General features: G+C 47.4%; 1 protein-coding gene across 3 annotated transcripts in view; it reads left to right on the top strand.

Annotated features, from left to right (window-relative positions):
* Bcat1 (branched chain amino acid transaminase 1) overlaps window positions 1–21,957 on the top strand; it is an 83,003-nt gene that overhangs the window by 38,312 nt on the left and 22,734 nt on the right. For all 3 annotated transcript variants that reach the window (XM_021164869.1, XM_021164868.2, XM_029478949.1), the window contains 4 exons: window positions 1,332–1,532; window positions 6,029–6,139; window positions 8,006–8,125; window positions 18,596–18,759. In XM_021164869.1, the coding sequence (XP_021020528.1) occupies window positions 1,332–1,532; window positions 6,029–6,139; window positions 8,006–8,125; window positions 18,596–18,759 (596 nt within the window). The remainder of the gene's footprint in view (window positions 1–1,331; window positions 1,533–6,028; window positions 6,140–8,005; window positions 8,126–18,595; window positions 18,760–21,957) is intronic.

Here is a 21,957-nt window from a genome sequence, read left to right as displayed (position 1 = left end):
CTGTGAGCAGTGCTGTGTGCCCTGAAGGATGCTCCCTGCTACTGTGAGCAGTGCTGTGTGTCTTCTGGGAGTGCTCCTCTGGGGTCTGGTGGGAATCAGGAATCATTTCACCACATCTCCCACACCCCTAAAGTTTGCTTCTCATGGCATTACAACCGAAGCCATTGCAGGGATTTGTTTGTGAGTTAGCCTTGCTGTGTAGCCTTGGCTGGCCTGGCACTCACTTTGTTGCCTAGGCTGGCCTCACATTTGTGTCTCTTCTTCTACTTCAGCCTCCTGAGTGCCAGGATGACTGGCGTATACCACCGTATTATTGCAGGGATTATTGAGTTTTATTAAAAAAAATGTATTTCTAGATTCATTTGATTTTCTGAAATAAAAGTGTGTTTTGTCTTTACATATGTGTGTGCATGCATCATGTGCATGCTTGGTGCATGTGGAGGTCAGAAGACAGCATCGGATCCCCACGAACTTTGTATTTAAGAATGGTTATGAGGGGCTGGTGAGATGGCTCAGTGGGTAAGACCACCCGACTGCTCTTCTGATGGTCCGGAGTTCAAATCCCAGCAACCACATGGTGGCTCACAACCATCCATAACGAGATTTGACTCCCTCTTCTGGAGTGTCTGAAGACAGCTACAGTGTACTTACATATAAAAAAAAAAAAAAAAAAAAAAAAGAATGGTTATGAACCACCATGGGGAAGCTGGGAATCAAACTTGGGTCCTCCGTGAGAGCAGCAAATGCTCTTTTCCACTGAGCCGTCTCTCCGGCGCTAAGGTTATTATTATTTTGCATTGTTAATGGCAGTTATTTATTGTGGGGGGCTAGGGAGGGAGGTGCATGTACGGTGCTTGGGTATAGCTCAGAGGACAACTTGTGGGGTCTTGGTTTTCCCCTTTCACCATGTAGGTCCTAGGATCAAGCTCAGGTTTGCTGGTTTGGTGGCAAGTGTCTTTACTTGCTTCGTCACCTTGTCAGGCCCTGTTGCAGAGATTTTGAACAATTGACTGAACTCTGAGCACAGGTTTGGTCTATTTGGTTCTCAGTGTTAACGGTATGATATTGGGGTTGTTATTTGAGACTCGATTGGGTCAGGTTTTTTACACAAGGTTGGAACTTCTGAACCTCCTGCCTCCAGTCTTTCAGTGGTCAAACCCGGGGCTTCTGTAAGCACCCCACCAACTGCAGCGAGTCCTCAGACCCCCCAGTGTTAAATTCTGTGCTGGGCGCGGTCGTGTCATCACCAAGGAATGGTGTTCACATTGGGCCTTTGGACCATCTAGCCCATGCAGTGTGGGCTCCAAGCACTTTCCTTTTCTCCTCTACAGGCCAAAGATCTCATCATCACACCAGCCACTGTCTTAAAGGAGAAGCCGGACCCGGATTCGCTGGTCTTTGGAGCTACGTTTACTGACCACATGCTGACGGTGGAGTGGTCCTCTGCGTCTGGATGGGAGAAACCTCACATTAAGCCTTTTGAAAACTTGCCCATACATCCCGCTGCCTCTGTTTTGCACTACGCTGTGGAAGTAAGTGCTTACCCGTGGGCTGTGATTCTCTGGCCTTGCAAGCTTCTTTAGGGTCGGGGACAGGTCCTGCTGTCTTAGCTGGAGGTTGTCATAAACATCTTCAAACTTCTCCTGCAGCCAAGTGGATTGCTAGTCTCAGAGCTAGTTTTGCAGGTTGACTTGGTTTATCTGTGATATTAGTAAAACGTGGTGTGTGTGTGTGTGAAAATCTCAGCACTTGGTAACCTAAGACTGGATGGGCTGAAAGTCCAAGGCTAACCTAGATTATGCCTTTCTTTCTGGACAGGCTAGGCCACAGAACCCCAAAGAACCCCAAAGCAATGAGTATTACTAATTTATTAGGTGCTTTTTCTCAGATCTTTGAGTGATTGTCAAGGGTCGGTCACAGGATGAGACGCTGTGCTAACTGCTTTCTCATAACCAGCCTGTGGGATGGCATTGAGCACGCTCCTTCACCGTGGAGTGTTTGGAGACTCCATCTCTTGGTCCTCTGCTGATCCATACACACTGAACCAGATATGCAGAATATTGTCCCATCCCCCTGGCCCTACATTTCAGTTTATTCTGGTTTCTTCACATGGAATGGCTTTCCCCAGGACACTGAAGGCACAGAGATAAATTCTGATCTACCAAGAGACTGAAAATGGCCACAGGAAACAGGATCAAATATTCATTTCTGAATATTGGTTCCCAAGATTGTGCCTTTGAGAGATCTTATACTTTATAGAGATCATTTTCATTTCACTACTTGTGTTTACAGTTCAGATTTCCCACCAGAACACCCCGGAATCCACCCATTTAATGATCTGAAGTGAGAAGCATTCGAATTCACATTCAGGGCTGGAGCATTGGCTCGGGGGTTAAGAGCACCTGCTGATCTGGCAGAGGACTGTAGCAAAGTTCTCAGCACCCACATGGTGCCTGAGACCCAAAGGTTGTGAGAGCCACTGCTGTAGAGCCATGCCTGATACTGAGCGAGAGAGCAGACAACGGCTGCGGTGAGCTATGCTGCACAGTCCATAGACCAGGCCGTGTGCTCTCTTGGATGGGGGACAGCTATTCCGCCAGCACAGAGCAAAGGAATAGCAAAATGTCCTCAGGTTCACGGGGAGAGACAGCCCAGGCAGCCCCACTGAGAGAGGAAGGTGAAGTCATATCATTAAAGCGGTGCTCACAACACTCAGTAGGAAGGGACTTGGGGTGTCTGTGGTTAGACCACCCTGAATGCTCCAGATTGAATGATCTGGGGAGATCAGCAGGGCAGGGCCCGGATAGTCCTTGCATGGGAGACACAGTCTTGGGGAGCAATCTGCCCTCGAACCAGCTCCCGGCTTCAGATTTTTACCACAGGCATTTTAAACATGGGATAAACAGTGGTAACGTCTGTAGAAATGTTTTGCCTCCCAGCGGAGATTCAAGGACACAGTGTTTTTGCTGGTTTTTTTTTTTTCCCCCTCTCTGTGCCAGCCTGCTCTAGGTTTGGAGGACACTTGGGGTAAACATTTGGGTCTGACGAACAACTCCTTAGTACCTTGTTTTTTTTTTTCTAAAGATAGGCTGGCTTCCAGTCCATGGTATAGCTGAAGCTGGCCTTGAACTCTAGATACTGGGGACACAGGTACACATTGCCACAGCAGTCTGAACTTTCGATTCTTAGTTTCGTTCCCAGATGACTGCTAGTCGCGTGGCCTGCTGCGTTATATTTATGGCAAGCTCTTTGCATCAAATGACAGGCGAACGGACCATTCCCCTTCAGAGAACCTCAGCGCCTCTAGGTCCCTTGATTCTCAGACTTAGGGCTCAGAATTACCATGGGGTTCACTTTTGAAGCTATGTCACCCAACTGCATAGCTACCACAGTCTGAGACCTGCTGGCCTTTATAGGAGGTGAATTAGGAAGAATTAAAAAATTTGGGGCTTTGGAGTACATCAACTGAAATTTCAGTTTGACTTTTTCATATTATTATTTTATTATTATTATTGGTGGCAGGCTGGCTTCAAAATCATAGCAACCCTCCTGGCTCAGCCTTTCAAATGCTATGATCACAGTTTTTAAGAAAATGTCAGGTCCGGGGATGTAGCTTAGTGCGGAACACTTGCCTTGTGTGAGTAAAACTCTGTTCCACACGCAAAACCAAAAATAGCCCTCAAATTACAGTCATTCTGCCGGAAAGCCACAACCTTCTCCATATTATTAGTGATCTAATAAAATACAGTGCTTCTTCATAAGGTTTGATTAGCTAGACCGAGTTACCAGAAATATCTTCAGTAAGAATCAGGTTGGGCTGCTTGGGTGACCAAGAACCTGAGACCGACAGTCTAGGGACCTAAGGTAAAGTCAAATACTACTGTTTGTTTGTTTGTTTTTAAATGTAGCAATAAAATACTGTACTCATAGATCAGAGCCAGCCATCGTCAGAAGCTTCCCCCTGCAGCTTCCTCCTGCAGCAGATGGGAACAAGTGCAGAGACCTACAGCCAGACACAGGGTAGAAATTCAGAGCTAAAAACACTCTGCCTTAAATAGAATGTCTCCATCTAATTCCTCCAAGGGCTCAGGGAACCATCTTCCCCACCCCTCCTCCCCCAGAAAGTGTGAGAGCCAGAGGTGACGGAGGACACCTGAAGAACAAGACCCTCTATATCAATTGAGCAAAGCTCCTAGGAACCCCAGAGCCGGAGGCAGCATGCACAGAGCCTGCACGGGTCTGCCCCAGGTCCCCTGAATCTATCGTCTGGCTTCCGGTTTAGCGTTTGTATGGGATTCTTGAGTGTGCAAACCAGTGGGTCTGATTCTCTTGCCTTCTATCGGGCTCTTTCATATTTATTTTGCCCAAGTCCCATGTGTTAGCTTTTGTTTTATCTTGTGATTTCTTATGTTATTGCTTAGACACCTGTTTATTTTCTAATGAGAGACTGAAAGGGGGGTGAGGTCAGAGGGAACTGGGAGGAGTAGAAGAGAGAAACTGTAATCAGCATATGTCATGTGAGAAGAAAGAATCTATTTTCAATTAGAGGGGAAAAGAGAACTGGATTGGGGACGAGGAAAACAGCTCAGTCCGTAGCATGCGCCTCCATCACACACGGAGCTGTGGGGTCCAGCTCTGCACTCTTGTCCGTCAATAGCCACACTTCCTGCATGAGGTGGGCCCTGACCAGCGCTTGGTTGGAAAGAGGGTGAAGGGGCTACTGAGGCAGAGTGGCTCAGGGCTGCTTGGGCGGGGCATGTTGGGAAAGTACATATTTGGAATTTAATCCAGAAAAGAAGGTGTATGTCTCTTGACTCTTTGCCTGCTTGCCCAGGGAGAAGATCTTAGCTGTGGAGTGTGGTTACTGGGGTCTAAGGGCAGCGAGTGTTCCTCTGTGAGTCTCGGAGGCGGTAGTTTTCCATTGTGTGTCCTTGTCCAGGCTGTTGTATGAGCCTTTTTCTCCTAGGAACTTTCTTGTTCATGGAGGCAGGGGTGTGGTGTGAAAGAAACATAGCTCCTGTCCAGAGGGAGTAAGAGGCATGTGATACTGAGCCAGAGAGTGGCCTTGGCCTGGGCGCGTGGAATCACGTGGCCCTGAATGACACAGTCTACTGTGGAAGTGGTTACCAGTCAACGCATTTATGGAATGTGCTGGTGGGGACAGTGGGTAACAGGGTGGCCAAGTAGAAAGTCCTGCTGTCTGATGACGTCCTTTCAGCTTCTGGCTCGGAACAATGTGAGGTTAGAAGCACAGGTGGGTAATTAATGGCCATGAGATTAAAGAAAGATAATTCAGGGTTCTGGATCCACAACATTCCTGTTCTCCACCGTTACGGAGAGCTCTGTGGTATCTCTAGCCTAGTTGTCCCTTCATCAGAGAACTTTAGCTCAGAAATCTGTCCTTTTCAACCCCCCCCCCCTCGAGAGAGAGAGAGAGAGAGAGAGAGAGAGAGAGAGAGCGAGCAAGCTTGCCTTTTAAGGACCATCCACCTTGTTCTCATTGGTTTGGGATTGAGTAGGCAGGCCATCCAGCAAGCTCTGGGGATCTGTCTGTCCTGGCAGTTGGGATTACAAGTATGTACCACCATGCCTGGCTTTCACTTATGTCGATTCTAGGATTGAACTCAGGTCCCCATGTTTGCATGTATCTATGTGATCATTTGTGTGTGTGTGTGTGGGGGGGGGGGCTGGCATGAGATCACCACGGTGTGCCTGTGGAGGTCAGAGGACAACCCACAGGAGTGGACTCCCTCCCCCCTCCCCCTCCCTCTCTCCCTCCCCTCCCTCTTCTTCTCTCTTCCTTGGCCTTCCAAGATTCATAGGTAACTTCTGAGCAGGAGTGGTGGAGTGGCACTAGCATGCCTTAGATGGTCCTGTCCTGGTAGCCGATCAGGCTGAGTACTGAAAGGACCTTTCCACTCCCTTTTTGTTCCCACATTGCTCCCCCTCCACCCTCCCCTCTCCATTCCAGTTAAGGCCAAGGATAGCAACTCTTAGTCACCTTCTGAGACTTTTCTCTTCTCCTCAGCTGTTTGAAGGCTTGAAAGCCTTTCGGGGAGTTGATAACAAGATCCGATTGTTCCGGCCGGACCTCAACATGGATAGAATGTGCCGATCTGCTGTGAGGACCACGCTGCCGGTATGAACATTTGCATTCCCTTCTATTTCATGGTTATTCTGCTCTCACATCCAAAAAAAATCTTTGATGAATAATTGCATCAGACAATGAGAGTGAATGCTGACTTATGTATGTGATGCGTTCAATTAGAGGTCAGAGGATACCTTGAGAATCAGTTCTCTGTACCACATGGGTTTATGGCAAGCCCCTTAAGATGCTGAGCATCTTAATTTGTACATTTTAGTACCTCTGTACGAAGAAGAAAATTAAAACCCAGTCCAGGGAGGTTAAACCACTTGTCCAAGGCCACTCAGAAGGAGGACAGCAAAGTGATCTGCGGTTTCCTGGCCCATGCAGTCATGGAATTGATTAAACTTCATCTCTGCTCAGCACCCCCAAGACCTGACTTGTTGTTGGCACAGGTTACTTGAATAGCCAGCCATCCTCACATCTGATACCTCTGCAATATGATCATGCTCCTGTTCTATGATCATGCTAGTGCAGTGTGATCATGCTAGTGCATTGTGGTCATGCTAGTGCACTGTGATCATGCTAGTATACCATAATCATGCTAGTGCACTGTGATCATGCTAGTATACCATGATCATGCTAGTGCAGTGTGATCATGCTAGTGCAGTGTGATCATGCTAGTGCACTGTAATGATCATGCCAGTGCACTGTGGTCATGCTAGTACATTGTGATCATGCTAGTGCACTGTGGTCATGCTAGTGCAGTGTGGTCATGCTAGTGTACTGTGATCATGCTAGTGCACTGTGGTCATGCTAGTGGAGTGTGATCATGCTAGTATACCATGATCATGCTAGTATACCATGATCATGCTAGTGCACTGTGATCATGCTAGTACAGTGTGATCATGCTAGTTAGTGTGTGGTGCTGTTCTACCTTGCATAGTACATCACGTCTCTGAAAGTGTCCCCCTCTGGCCTGTGGATGAGTGGAAGCTGCTTGATCAGTTTACAAAGCACACTTGTCACCTTTGGGATAAGCTGACGTCCCCTTGTCTTTGTGACCAGTATTCAGTTCAGAACATGCCCTCCCTGTTGCAATTCCTCATTGGTATCTCACCATCAGCTTCCTGATCTGAAAAGCCAGAGTTTCAGTTTCAAATAGGCAAATTTTATCTTTATTTTCCCTTGTGGTTTGTTTATGTTTTATGTTTTCTGCGTAAGAGGTTGTTTTAAACCTTAAAGTTGTAGATATCTATTTTTTAAAATTACAAGCCATGATGCTTTGTTATACTTGATCATAATATCCAGTTATAATTGAGAACAGAAGAGCTCACAGATATCAATTTTTAAATAGAAGTAATAATATTTTATTGATTTTTGAGCATAAAATCCAACTATAATTGATAAGAGACCACAGATGTCCACTTTAAAATAAAGATTATAACTTGTTACATTTGAGTGTAAAAGTATAACTGATATGGGAGTATGGTCAATAGGGATCTAACATCTTTTTCAAAAATCTCATTTATTTATTTGGGGGCAGGGAGGTGAGTGTAGAGTTCAGAAGCAACTTGGCTTTCTTGCTACCATGTGGTTATCAGGCTTGGCGGCATGAGCCCTTACGTGCTGAGCTGAGCCATCTTGAAGCCTCAGAGAATCTAACGTCTTATCTTTTCCTTATGAATAATTCATAGTTTTCCAGAGGGATTCACAGATTTTTTTTTTTTCTAAAGCATTTATTACGGGTACCTTTCACGATGTTTCTTGTTAGGAAAGAGTGAATAAAAGCTGTTGAAGGAGCCAATCGGCACTGCCACATGGGGGCAGTTTTGAAAATTGAGCTTCTGTCCGCTCTCTGATCTGGGAGTCTGACTCTCTGTCCTTTGCTGGAACTCATTAGGGATTCTGTCCTTTCAGGTGTTTGACAAGGAGGAGCTCCTAGAGTGTATTCTTCAGCTTATACAGATCGACCAAGAATGGGTTCCCTACTCCACCTCTGCCAGCCTCTACATCCGCCCCACGTTTATCGGAACTGAGGTACGGCCTGGCTCCATTTAGGGGAAATATATATATATATATATATATATATATATATATATAATTTAAAGTCTTTAAAAAATTTATTTTTATGTGTACATAAGTGGGCGCGTGTGAGCCACCATGTATGTGGGTGTCAGAATTGCATCTTGGGTATTGATTGGTTCTTCTACTATGTGTGCTGTGGGGATGGAGCTTGGGTAGTTTGGATTGGCAGAAAGTGCCTTCATCCTCAGAGTCATCTTGTATGCCCCAAAGGTAATTTTCATTTTTTTAATCACTCACCCCACCACCACCACGTGAGCACACACACACACACACACACACACACACACACTGCACTTACACATATCCCTCCCTGTACACACCTGTCCCAGTAATGTTTGGCCTCCCTTGATGGCTAGTTCTGGGGTGTGGCTCCCTCATGACAGACCCTTGGAGATAGATGCGGTCATGCTGTAGAAAGTTTGTCAGGGAGAGCGCTTGGTTTTATTTTTTTATTTTTTTATTTTTTTTATTTTTTTGGTTTTTCGAGACAGGGTTTCTCTGTGTAGCCCTGGCTGTCCTGGCACTCACTTTGTAGACCAGGCTGGCCTCGAACTCAGAAATCCACCTNAGCCCTGGCTGTCCTGGCACTCACTTTGTAGACCAGGCTGGCCTCGAACTCAGAAATCCACCTGCCTCTGCCTCCCAAGTGCTGGGATTAAAGGCGTGCCCCACCACGCCCGGCTTTGGTTTTATTTTTATTATCCTGAATCCTTAGCAATTCTGCTAAAAAATAGGAAGAGAGGGCCCCCATTCGAAGAAAAATTGCTGAAAATGTACTTCACCAGGAGCTGGTAGGGAAGGGTTGGATAATAAAACCTAGGGCTGCTAGATAGGCCAGACTTGCTGGCAAGTGCCTTTATCCACTGAGCTATCTCACAAGACCCACTCTTTATAAGATAAATCCATTGCAGATGACTTCTCTGTCTGTAATTGGCATCTGTTGAGAAACAAGTATTGAACTGCTTTCACATTCATTTATTTTATGGGCGTTACACCTACATGTATGTACATTCTACATGTGTGCTTGGTGCCCTAGGATGTCAGAGGAGGGTATTGGACCCTATGGAACTGTAGTAATGGATGGTTGTGAGTCACTCTATGGGAGCTGTAATGAAACCCAGGTCCTTTCAACACAAGGTTTCTCTGTGTAGCTTTGGCTGGCCTGGTACTTGCTCTATAGACCAGGCTGGCCTTGAACGCCAAGTCCTTCTGCCTCTGCCTCCTAGTACTGAGATTAAAAGTGTGTACCCACACGTGGCTCCTGTGGCTTGATTCTTGCTCAGCTTGCAAGGGTTGGTGGCTACAGGTGTGGGTAACCTGCCTGACTCAAGTATTTAACTGTAGTTTAAAGTCACTGTTCGCATCTTTTGTTTTTTGATTTTTTTAAATGTGTTTTAAAGGCTTCTTCGCTTGGTTATTCCTCTGTTTTAAAGTTTTATTTCCTTTAAACCTCACCCATGTGAATGTTAAAGAGCTCACTTTCTCCGCAGAGACACCAAGTTGTATCCCCAGGTATCCATTACACAGTTCCACATTGGATGAATCAATTCCATATTGATTGCAGTGCCTGTTCACAGCACATCAGGTTTTGATTGGTAATGTCTGTTTTGGGGGCTTCCTACCCATGTCTTCTCTTTATGTAGTTTGTTGCCCCCGTGCCTTGCCGTGGTCTTTGCTCTCAGTGTTGTGCCCTTGGCTCCCTCACACCCAGCCTTGGTTAGCTGGCCTCTTTGGAGATGTCTTAACTTTAGAAGTTAGTAAGGGACTTGTCATTTGGCTGACAAACCTTTTCCTGGGGAGCCACAACACATAGCAGATAGGGAGCCCATAACAGACTGAAGCACATGCCACCAAAATCCAGCATGGTGAGCCTGTGAGTCTCATCATTGTTCCTTACAGGAATATGGGTGAGGGGTCACTTGCTGGAGAAGAAATGACTCAAAGACAGCTGCATCACAAGCCCACCCCAGCACAGGTGACAGCTCCCAAAGCTGGGGACCTGGAGCACGCCACAGCCTGCAGGCAGCGCAGCAGGTTGGCCAGTCCTTTCCACGTGCCTCACAGTTGATCTAAATCTCTCCCAGGCGGCTCCGCTGGTTTCCGCTTCCGCCACAGCTGGTTTCGCCACAGCTGGTTTCCGCTTCCGCCACAGCTGGTTTCCGCTTCTGCCACAGCTGGTTTCCGCTTCCACGGCAGCTGGTGGGGCCTCCAAGTCTTCTTTGCAGCTTAGCTTTTCTGAGACAGATTCTCAGCTTTTATTGCCTGCTCTAGCCCAGAGTGTTGGGGTGGCGGTCCTGAATCAGGGGCACCCTGGAACTGTTTTGAGTTGTTTAGCTTACAGCTTGAGGAGCTTCTGGGATGGATGGAATGTTTCAGTCTTGGAATGAAAACACAACAGCTTACTTGTTATTACTATTTAGCCTGAGGAGACAAGTTCTCATTAGCCTAGCCCCACTAGCCTAGAATTTACCCTGCAGTAGCCCAGGTTGGCCTCATTTTTATACCAGTGCTATTGGGCCAGCGTCCCCACTTCTGGGATTGGCGGCTTGAATCAGAATCCTTTTTTTTTTTTTTTTTTTTTGGTGGGTCAGGGTCTCAGCCTGTCTCCCTGATTGTCCACTTCAAATTTACAGGTAATCTCCTGCCTCTGCTTCCCGAGTGGGATTGCCAGCACATCCCCACCCCCCACATCTGGCTTTGTTTGCTTTCTCCTCTACCCAGCTTGAGCTAGCAGTTGGAATGGTAAGGTCAGAGCAGTGAGGAGAGTCCTAGTCTTATGAGCCATCTCTTACTGTGCAGCCCTACAGCTCAGAGCAGGCCCCACACACCTTGGGTTTTATAAGCCACATAGTCACTCAGCCTGTCCCAAGCCTGTCCCATCACACCGGAAGGAAAGGAGCGGGCCAGCGACTGTGAGGGACAGCGAACAAATGACATTGTCTGAGAGTGACCTGTTGTGTTCTCTTCCTCTTGACCCTTTCCCAGTGTCCCTGTGCACTTGACCTTGTGGGCATTTCTGCTTAGGACTGATTTTAGATTTACCGAGCCGTGTTTCTCAGGTCCTAACCTCATGATCTGACTTTTCCTTGGCATTCGTTTTCAGTTTTCTTTCTTTTTTTTTTTTTTTTTGGTTTTTCGAGACAGGGTTTCTCTGTAGCCCTGGCTGTCCTGGAACTCACTTTGTAGACCAGGCTGGCCTCGAACTCAGAAATCCGCCTGCCTCTGCAAGTGCTGGGATTAAAGGCGTGTGCCACCACGCCCGGCTCGTTTTCAGTTTTAACACTGAGTTTTAAGCTCTAGGACCACATCTCCTGTCAGTATGCTGCACCCTCACACACCCTATGGTGCTGGGCCTGACCTCTCTGAAGTGTCATTAGCCTCGAGGTGAAGCCTCAGTGGAAAAGGCTGTAATACCTGTCATTTGTGTCACTGACAGCTTCATTTCTGTGCTAGTGACTTGAGCGGTGGAGGGTGGGGCCTCTTTTTAGTGTCAGTAATGCAGGAGGCAGCTTTGCTCACAGACCTGTTTCCCAACTGCAGGAGCTTAGCTTGGTGACTTGGAGGAGGGAGGAAGAGGAGTGGGAGCAGGCAGTGGAGGAGGAGGAGGCTGGGATCCTCCTGTTTCCACTGCTGCACCTTGCACATCTTACTGCCCCAGTCAGGGTTTCTATTCCTGCACAAAATATCACGACCAAGAAGCAAGTGTGGGAGGTAAGGGTTTATTCAGCTTGCACTTTCCACATTGTTGTTCATCACCAAAGGAAGTCAGGACTGTAACTCACACAGGGCAGGAAGCAGGAGCTGATGCAGAGGCCATGGAGGGATGTTACTTACTGGTTTGCTTCTCCTGGCTTGCTCAGCTTTCTTTCCTATAGAACCCAGGACTACCAGTCCAGGGATGGCACCACCCACAATGGGCCCTCCCACCCTTGATCACTAATTGAGAAATGCCTTACAGCTGGATCTCATGGAGGCATTTCCTCAATTGAGTGTCCTTTCTTTCTCTGTGATAACTCCAGCTTATGTCAAGTTGACACACAAAGCCAGCCAGTACACCTATGGTGTTGGGCCTGGCTTCTCTGAGGTGTCATTAGCCTCGAGGTGAAGCCTCAGTGGAGAAAAGTTGCCAGCCCTCCTTTGTCCTTTTCTGCTCACCCTGCGGGACATTTGTGAGTCTAAGTGTGAAGTCACTGTTCTCAGAAGTGCCCTTCAGAATCCTCGAAAAGTAGCCAGGGACTCATCACCTGAGCCCACCGGGACAGAGCTATTCTCTAATAGCAAAGCCTGTGGGAGGTCAGCAATGGAACCCTGAGCTGGCTGACCTTCAGATGTAGTGGCTTTGATGTTATTTGTGTGGGACAAGGTCTCCTGTATCCCAGATGGGCCTGAACTCACTTTGTAGCCCAGGCTGAACTTGACCAAACGGCAATTCTTCTGCCTCAGACTCTCAAGTGTTTGAGATTACAGTTGCTTGCTTCCGTGCCCATCTCTATACCCATTTTCTACAAGGAATGTCTTACTAAGGTTTGGTTGTTTTTCTACAAATATTTGATAAAAATCAGGAATAATGGTGTTGGAGAGATGGCTACTGGCTAAGAATACTGGCTGCTCTTGCAGAGACCTGAATTCAGTTTCTAGCACTCACACGGTGGCTCACAACCATCTGTCACTCCAGTTACAGGGGATCTAAAGCCCTCTTCTGGCCTCTGCAGGGACCAGGCACACACACAGTACACTTACATACATGTAGACAAAACACGCATGATAAAAATGGTCCTGCTTTATGGAGAGACACTGGTTATCAAAACAGAAAGAAATGAGTAGATTGAAGATGTCTATTAGTCCGCCTTTGACAAGAGGGTGCTGGAGAACCACATACCACAGCACCTCACGCAGGCTGGGGCACTTGCTCCTGAAGTGACATCTAAAGGATGTGTAAGATGGGCTCCAATGTTGGATGCCGCCGGGATGAGTCTTAGTGTGACCGGCTGCTTTGTCACAGTGCCACAGTGAGTTCATTATTTTTCAGTTGCTATGATTAAATACCGTGAGCAAAAGCATCTTGGGGAAGAAAGAGGTTACTTTAGCTTATGTGAGGTCCTGAAGGATGGGGCTCATCACGTAGGGAGGGTGTGGCATTGGGCAGAAAGTTGGTAGATCACATTTCCATTGGCACAAGGGAGAGAGGGAACTGGGGTCAGATTATAAACCCTCAAAGCCCACAGCCCTGCTGCCTAGTCTGACTTGGCTCCTCTAGCACGAGTTGCATCTTCTAAAGGTTCCATCTCCTTTCCAGACATCTCTACCATCTGGAGACCAAGAGTTGAGATCTGTGAGCCTTTCTCTCACAGACTGAGCAGCTCAAACTGCAGTGTTTTGGAGCCTGGGCATCCATGCCTGATTGTGGCTGGCTTCTGGTGGTACCTTCCTTCCAGGTGGTCCTCCCTGGCCCTTGTCTGCCCATAAGGGAGAGTTTCTGTGGATTTTTCTCTCTATAAGGACCCAAGTCTGGCAGGAAGGCTTTACTCTTGTGACCTCCCATGATGCACCAACCTAAAAGCCCCTGTGGCTTTGGACAGTCATACCAGAGCTGTGATCTTACTCTCTGCCTGACTGGATTTGCGATCCCCTAGCAGCCATTCCTCTGAGTGAGTCTATGAGGGTGTTAGCAGAGAGGTTTAACTGAGTAGAGAAGACCTGTCCTGAATGTCGTGGTACTGACTCACGGGCTTGGGTCCCTGACTGAACAAAAGGGAAATGGTGTTGAGCATCAGTGCCCATCCCTCTCCCTGCTCTCTGACTGTGGACCCAGAGACCAGACACCCACATTCCCTATGCTATTTCTTCCTTATAGCAGTGAGAAAAGTCATTAATGCAGGAGTCAGGGCTTCAACGTGGACTTCAGAGGACATAATCCAGTTGGTAATAGAGGTGGGGAGGGCAGGAGAGGACCTGGAAGGTGGAGAGGGAGGAGAATTGAGTGACAAGTCATGATGATCGGGGATGGAGCTCAGGCAGCGGCAAGTGCATTCAGGGAAGGTCTTGGGTACTTACTGTATTGATTATGTCTATTATTATTATTATTATATGTGTGTGAGTGCTTTGTCTGTGTGTACATGTGTGCAGCACATGCCTGCCTTATGACTGGGGATGTCAGGAGAGGGTTTTGAATCCCTGGGAACTGGAATTACTGCTTCTGTAAGGCATATCTCACTTGGGTGCTGGAACTGTTCTTGGGTCCTTTAGAAGCAGAAGGCACTCATAGCCCACCTAGGCATCTCTCCAGCTCTAAGTTGTTGCTGCTGCTTCTCCTCCTCTTCTTCCTCCTCCTCTTCCTCTTCTTCCTCTCCTTCCTTCTCCTCCTCCTCGTCTAGACTTATTCAGCCCCAAAATCTTATGCAGCTAAACTGGCCTTGACCCCCAATCCTCCTGCCTTAGCCTCCCAAGTGCTGAGATGATAGGCATGAGACATGGTTCCATTTTCTCATTTAACTCTGAAAGCTTTTAAAACAGAAGTCTCTGAAAGCAAGCGAGCTGGTCTTCCTCTGGACCCAGCCACCTTATTATTTGCTTTGTTGGCTTCGGTCGGAACTGTCCTCCCACTTGCGGGCTGCCCTGCTCCCTGCCTCTGAGGCCACACTGTAGACTAATGGAATTTCTCAGTTCACTGACTCCTTTCTGCCACCCTTCAAATAACTCGTGACATCCCCCCTTCTGTGAAGGGATTTCTGGGTGACCCAGAAAGAAGCGGCCTTTGTTTCTCACCACACCCAAGGGCCATTTGTCTGTGCAGAGGACTAATGGGTCTAGTTATTGCTTAGCCCCATCTCCCAAAGCTAAAACAAACCCACCACGCTGAAATGTTCCTGAGACAAACAGACTTGGCACAGGCCATTTGCAGTGTCCACCGGCCGCTGACATCCTTATTCCCTACTTAGTTATGTGGCTTTTCTTCTAGTTAATAAGAAGCACACCTTTATTATCCTTGTCTGTCATTCGGTTGGCATTACATAATAAAATTCACTTAATAGGAGCACAGGATATCTAAATTGCTTTTCAGGGTAGAACAGGGGATTGGAGCAAGGGGCTAAGTCAGGGATCCTGAGTGTGTGTGTGTGTGTGTGTGTGGTAGTGGGACAATGCCTGTCACCAAATCTTTCTTGAAGCCTAGACTGAATTTTGACTCAGTATTGAAGCGGCATGGAGACTTTCTCCCCACTTGCTCTCCAAGGAACGTCCGTGAGTTCTTTGAAGATTTGATTTTTATTTTACTATCTGTGCACATGGGTGCTGTGCCCATTTGAGGCCAGAAGGGGGCATCAGATCCCTGGAATTGGAGTTACTGAGATTCCATGTGGTTGCTGGAAACTGAACCTGGGTTCTCTGCAAGAAGAGCTGAGCCGGTGCTCCAGCCCTCTCAATGAATTCTTTTCATGGAGAGACAATGGATGTAAGCTATGGAAGGTTCCTACGCCATCGATGGTCCACAGAGGAACTTCAGGTTTGCAGTCGTGAGTGGAGCTGGATTAAATTTTAGAAAATACATTCCTATGCACAGCCTTGGCCAGCATTAACAAATGCTATTTATTGTATAACTTAGCTGTTGCTAAGGATATGGATATGAATGAAGCGACTCATCAAGATGCTTTGTCAGCGGGAGATTTGATGGCTGTGTCGAATTCTGCGTCTTTCCATCTGTGCTCGCTGCTGCCCCCTAGTGGACTAAATGCAAACTAACTTACCAAGGTCAGGAAAGCACACGCACACAAAGGAATTCACCTTTGCTTCTGTACTGTGTACCCTCACAGATCCTAACGTCCCAGCCCAAATGAGGTGAAATTTAGCACAGAGAAAAAAATTATTAATTTGTAGCTACTGTTACCTTTTTTTTTTTTTTTNTATAATGCAATTGTATAAAATACTTGGTGTGTGTGCACCAGCATTCATGAGGTAGGGGACATAGTACTATTAGGTTGTACATAAGACAGACAATTCATTCAGAAATTTAGAAGCTAGATGTGGCCTTCAGATAACAGCTAGCATATCATATCTGAGTGGTCTCTCTGGATTCCTTATCATTTGAGTTGGTTAGTCTCCTGTTGTGATCAAACCGTGAACAAGGCAGCTGGCAGAGGGAGGGGTTTATTTGGGTTGATGGCTACAGAGGGTCAGCTCACAATGGCAGGGGAGGAATGACAGATGGCAGGCAGGAAATCACATCCTTAACCGAACAAAAGGCAGCCAGGTGAGACCCTCTAGATGTGAGGTGCTGCCACCAGTGAAATTCCTCCGGGTTCTTCTCCAAAGAAAGACTTCAGAGGCAGTTTATCTAGCAAAGCAGAATATGCATTTCAAAGAGAGCCTGGAGCAGTATGGACCATAATGAGGAGCGGCCCACTGAGTTCTGGGTTGTGGATTTTGAAACTTTACATTGCAGTAGTCTATGCTAATTATACCTAAGGGGTCTCCTGACATTTCATACACGTTTATAACATATTTGGACCAATCTCCTCCCATTAACCCCTTTTCCTTTTCCTGACAAGTTGTGCTATTTTTAAAAGATGTTTTTTGGTTATTTATAAGGCAGGTGGCATATTTATTGGATAAAGTGACTCCTTTCCCCCTGGGTTAGTGTGGATTGGGTCTCCCTTTTTAGGGTATGTCTTCCTCCCAGCTTCTAGAAAAGCCCCAAAGGGAAGAGAGACTGAGAGCTACAATGGGAGTGTTTGACGGGGAGCTGGGGGTTCTTTGAGCCCTCACACCCTCACTGGTGTTTGTGTGTGGCAACTAGGAAAGTGCGCCTCCTTTCCCTGGCTGCCTTTGCTTCTGACACAGTAGAAACATCCTAACTGCAGCTTCAAGGCCTCAAAGAGGTAGACTTCCTCAGTTATCTCCCGTCTGACTCCTTGCCCACACAGTCTCACCCTTGAAGAAACTCTCAGAGATAAGATGGTTCCCCCAGAGCTGGGACAAACCAGGTGTGGATCTGCGCACAGTCTCCCTCCCAGATGAGAAGACAGTAGAGTTCTCAAGCTCTTCATCCTGCAGGGCGAGAAAATACGTTCCTATTAAAGAACAAACACCTTTAATCTCAGCATCTGGGAGGCAGAGACAGGGGGATCTCTGTGTTGGAGGCCAGCCTGGGCTATAGAGTGAGTTCCACGACAGCCAGGGTTATGTAGAGAGACTGTCTCAAAACAAAAACCAACCAACCAACCATATTCAAACTAGCCCCACTGCTCTCAGACTGGTCTCTCTGACTCAGTCATGTAGTTTACCATCAGTTTATTCTAGGGGCTCAGAGCCCTGCTTGGTCCTCCTGATAGAGGGAGGTGGGGGGCTTTCAGGTGATATCCTTACCCACAGACAGTGTGTGTATGTATGTGTTGTATGTGTATGTGTGTGAATGTGTGTGAGTGCCAATGTATGTGTGTGAGTGTACGTATGTATGTGGGTGGGTGTATGTGGTGTGTGTATGTATCTGAGTGAGTGTGTATATGTGAGTATGAATGTGTGAGCTGCTGTCGACAGCCAACCAGTGAGGACACTGTCCCTTGTGAATAGTAACTGTCATGTCTGTTCTGCTCTCTGGTACTGGACTTTAACAAATAAACACTTCCATAAAGTTTTATTTGGGGAGTTTTAATACAAGCCCAGGTCTTCTTTTTTTCGGTTTCTCAGTGCTACAGAGTGAGCTGAGAGTGGAGGATGCTTCCTTCCCCTCTGGNCTCCGTCTCTTTCTCTGGGAAGACAGATTTCAGGGTTCTGGTACTCAGGAGCCCGGATGCCACTGTGCAGCTTAGGAATGTCTGCTCTAAGTAGCAGCACTGACTTCTGGTCAGGTAGGATCCAACTGGCAGGAACCAGGCCAAGGAGTCACATAGTTATTTTCTGGGTAAATGCTGTGACGGAAATACCATCAGTCTGGGAAGTAGCTTAGAATTTTCAGGAAGCTGTCTGTGACCACCACTGGTCAGCTTGCTTTCCAGGAGTCGACATAAGCAAGTCAGTTTCTTTGTTTTTTGTTTTTTTGTTTTTTTAAATGGTGCTAGGGATTGAACCCAGGGCCTTGCACATCCTAGGCAAATGCTATCCCACTACACTCCAGCCTTCCCAGTTTTGGTTTTACAAGGTGAGCTTGTGGTGGTTGGCTCTCTTCTTTCCACCACGTGAGGCTCGGGGATCAGACTCAACTTTTCAGGTGTGGCAGCAAACAAGCATTTATCCACTGAGGCCTCTGTGTCTCATCCTTTTATCCCCCACACCCAAATTTAAATACCCATTCTCAGTATATTCTTTAAAAGGCTTTGCGTCACTAAGCTTTGTTTGGGTGACCTTCTGGGATGTGGACACAGGTCTATTTTAGACTCTTAAGAAGGATGTCTCACTGTTGTTTACAGAGGCATGGTCTCTCTATTACAGCCATCTCTTGGCGTCAAGAAGCCTTCCAAAGCCCTACTCTTTGTGATCCTGAGCCCCGTGGGACCTTATTTTTCGAGTGGATCTTTTACTCCGGTGTCTCTGTGGGCCAATCCAAAGTACATCAGAGCCTGGAAAGGTGGGACTGGAGACTGCAAGATGGGCGGGTAAGTTGGTCCGTGTGTCCTTCCTGTAGAGTGACAGTTGTGTGCTTTCAATGGCCGTGTGCTCGGTAGAGTTTACAAGCGAGTAGCTGTCTGTGGTTTAAGATTTAGCTTTGTAGCCGGGCATGGTGGCGCAAGCCTTTAATCCCAGCACTTGGGAGGCAGAGACAGGCAGATTTCTGAGTTCGAGGCCAGCCTGGTCTACAGAGTGAGCGCCAGGACAGCCAGGGCTACACAGAGAAACCCTGTCTCGAAAAACCAAAAAAAAAAAAAAAAAAAAAAAAAAAAAAAAAAAAAAAAGATTTAGCTTTGTAAACATGTTAGTTATTGGAGGTGTTGCTTGTGGCCCCTCTAAGGCAGCAGTGTGGCATGGGCGTGGAGCAGTGACTTGAGCCAGTGTCCTTTCCAGCTAGAGACTGGCCCTGGGGGTGATGCTTTCACTTGGCTCCAGGGAACCCTGTCTGGAAAGGTGACTATTTCACTGTCTGCTTAGCCACAGATGGCAGGCTCACCTGCTGTGAAGGGGCAGAGGAAAGCCCTGCTTTGGCTCTGCCTGGCCAGCCTCACGGGCCATCTGTAGCTGGCAGGAAACAAAAGAGCGTTTGAGATGTGCTGGCCAGTTTCAGGGTTGACTTGGCTCTGGATTCAGAATGTCCCTCGGTGGATACAATAGAAGGAGCAAGTACCCCACACTTTTCCCTGGTCTGAATCAACTGGTGACATACAGAGATGCTCCTGGAAAGTGACTTTCAGTGATGTTCTGAGAGGTTTAGGAAAGTCATTGCCCAGGGATAGGCCTCTGATATGAAGGCTGATGGCAGCAAGATGCAAAAGGTATCCCACAAGCCCCATGTGCTCCCCACCCCTCACAGAGCATTTATAGATGACCGGCTTCTCTAGAAAAGTGTAGCTTGGGCGCCTCAGGTCAGCTTCCTCTGTCTTTGTGTATGCAACACTGTTGCGTCTCACCTGAGCAGTATCTGCTACAGAATTAATTCTAGCCTCCCGGCTTAGCAGTCACCAGCACTTGCTGCTCTTCTAGAGATCCTGAGTTAAGCTCTCTGCCCCTGTGTCAGCAGGCTGGTAACAACCTGTAACTCCTGCTCCCTGGGATCTGAGACTCTTTCCTGGCCTTTATAGGCACATACACATGACATACACCACACACACACACACACACACACACACACACACACCCCGAGAGTGCATATTTGTGTTACTGTTCATGTTGCCAGTGAGCAAGGCAGGGACTGAGTGAGCTTTAGGCATGCCTTATTCACAGAGCCCGTGATCTAAGAAGACAGTAGAAAACCAAGTTAATATTATCTCACCTCACACCTTGTCTGCATCCAGCAAGCTTCACAGGGAGGGGTGGAGCTAACACAAACCAGCCTTCAAAGCAAGTGCTTTGCTTGCGTGCGAGTCTGTGAACCATGCTCTTGCCTGGTACCCTTGGAAGCCAGAAGAGTACTTTTAGGTAGTCAGGAGCTGCCGTGTGAGTGCTAGGAACTGAACTGGGCTCCTTTGCAAGAGAATCGAGTGCTCTTAAGCACGGAGATGTCTCTCCAGCTTCTGCACCTCTCTTGTTATTGTTTCTTGCCATCTCTGACTGCATTCTCTAATGTTTGGACTTAAACCCTGTGAAGTGTGAATGGTGTAGACCAGGGAGATGGCAGGGAGGTTAACCCAGAACAAACTCTGAGCAGCGTGCATGTGTGAAGCTGTTAATATATATGCTTGGACTCCCAATGTGGAGTGTGTCTCCTCATGGGAGAGAATATTGAAGTGGCCCTCTTCAGCCCTCCAGCCCCTCTGTTATTTGTATAGTCTGTCACTTNGCCCTCCAGCCCCTCTGTTATTTGTATAGTCTGTCACTTCTTTTTTTTTTTTTTTTTTTTTTTTTTTTTTTTGAGACAGGGTTTCTCTGTATAGCCTTGGCTGTCCTGGAACTCACTTTGTAGACCAGGCTGGCCTCGAAGTCAGAAATCCGCCTGCCCTTGCCTCCCGAGTGCTGGGATTAAAGGCGTGCGCCACCACGCCCGGCTTATAGTCTGTCACTTCTTGTCCCCTTCTCTGCCCATGTCAACAACCAGGTTTTATGGCACCTGTATCAGTTTCAAAGTTGGTCACTCTTTCCCATTGCAAGTTGCTCCCAAACCTTCCTGTGGGGAAATGTGGTCTCCCTCAGTCCAAGTTGTCCCTGGGCTATCATGGTGACATCAAGGTTACTTGGAGACATTAATACCACCTGCAGGGTGCCTTGACATAAGTGACTTTACACAGTCACAGGTTCTGAGCCTGAGGGTGTGGACATCACTGAGGGAGAGAATATTCTGCAATGGCTTTAAGGTTCCCAAATCCTGCTCAGAAGCTAAAAGCGTGACTGCATGGGCTGACCATTTCATGTGTGGGCGTGGTCTCCAGTCATGTGTGGGCGTGGTCTCCATGCTTGGGGAATAGGAAAACCAGGTCACTTTGGACTCCCATTTGAAGCCACTAAAGAGAGAGAGAGAGAGAGAGAGAGAGAGAGAGAGAGAGAGAGAGAGAGAGAGAGAGAGAGAGAAAACACAAAGAAAACAATGTAGAGTATTTAAGTAAATAAGCCCGAGGTTGGCAGACTTCTCTTAACTCTCAGTGAGGCTTTGCCTTTCCCAACGATTAGAAGCCAAGCATGCTGAGAGTGGGTGGAGATGTATTAGCCTGAGTAGTTAGTTGATCACTAGGCTCATACCTCGTGGTATGCTGAGAGTGGGTGGAGATGTGTTAGTCTGAGTAGTTAGTTGATCACTAGGCTCATACCTCGTGGCATTCTGAGAGTGAGTGGAGATGTGTTAGCCTGAGTAGTTGACCACTTGGCTCATACCCAGCCTGAGTTCCAGGTTAGTTCTCAAATCCTGTTTCCCCTCCTCTCTCTGCCAGGGCAGCATTTATCTTTTAACATCCATGTTTGTCTGTCCTACAGGTACTTAAGTCATTTGTGTGTCGTGTGTTGATGTGATGTGCCAGGGCATGCATGGTGGGTCAGAAGACCCCCTCATGGGACTCAGTTCTCTCCTCCCACTGCGTGGGTCCTGGGATCAAGCCCAGGTCACTAGGCTTGGCAGCAAGCTCCTTCACTGAGCCCTTTTCCGGCCCAGGGAAGAAGTGTTTTTTAAGGAAAGTTTTTGGAGGAGATCAGTCAGTTTGTTGGAGCCTCAACCC

Source organism: Mus caroli, chromosome 6 (assembly GCF_900094665.2).
Source record: "Mus caroli chromosome 6, CAROLI_EIJ_v1.1, whole genome shotgun sequence".
Taxonomy (NCBI): domain Eukaryota; kingdom Metazoa; phylum Chordata; class Mammalia; order Rodentia; family Muridae; genus Mus; species Mus caroli.
The sequence above is the reverse complement of the archived record's forward strand: the minus strand, read 5'-3'. Positions and strand labels throughout refer to the sequence as shown.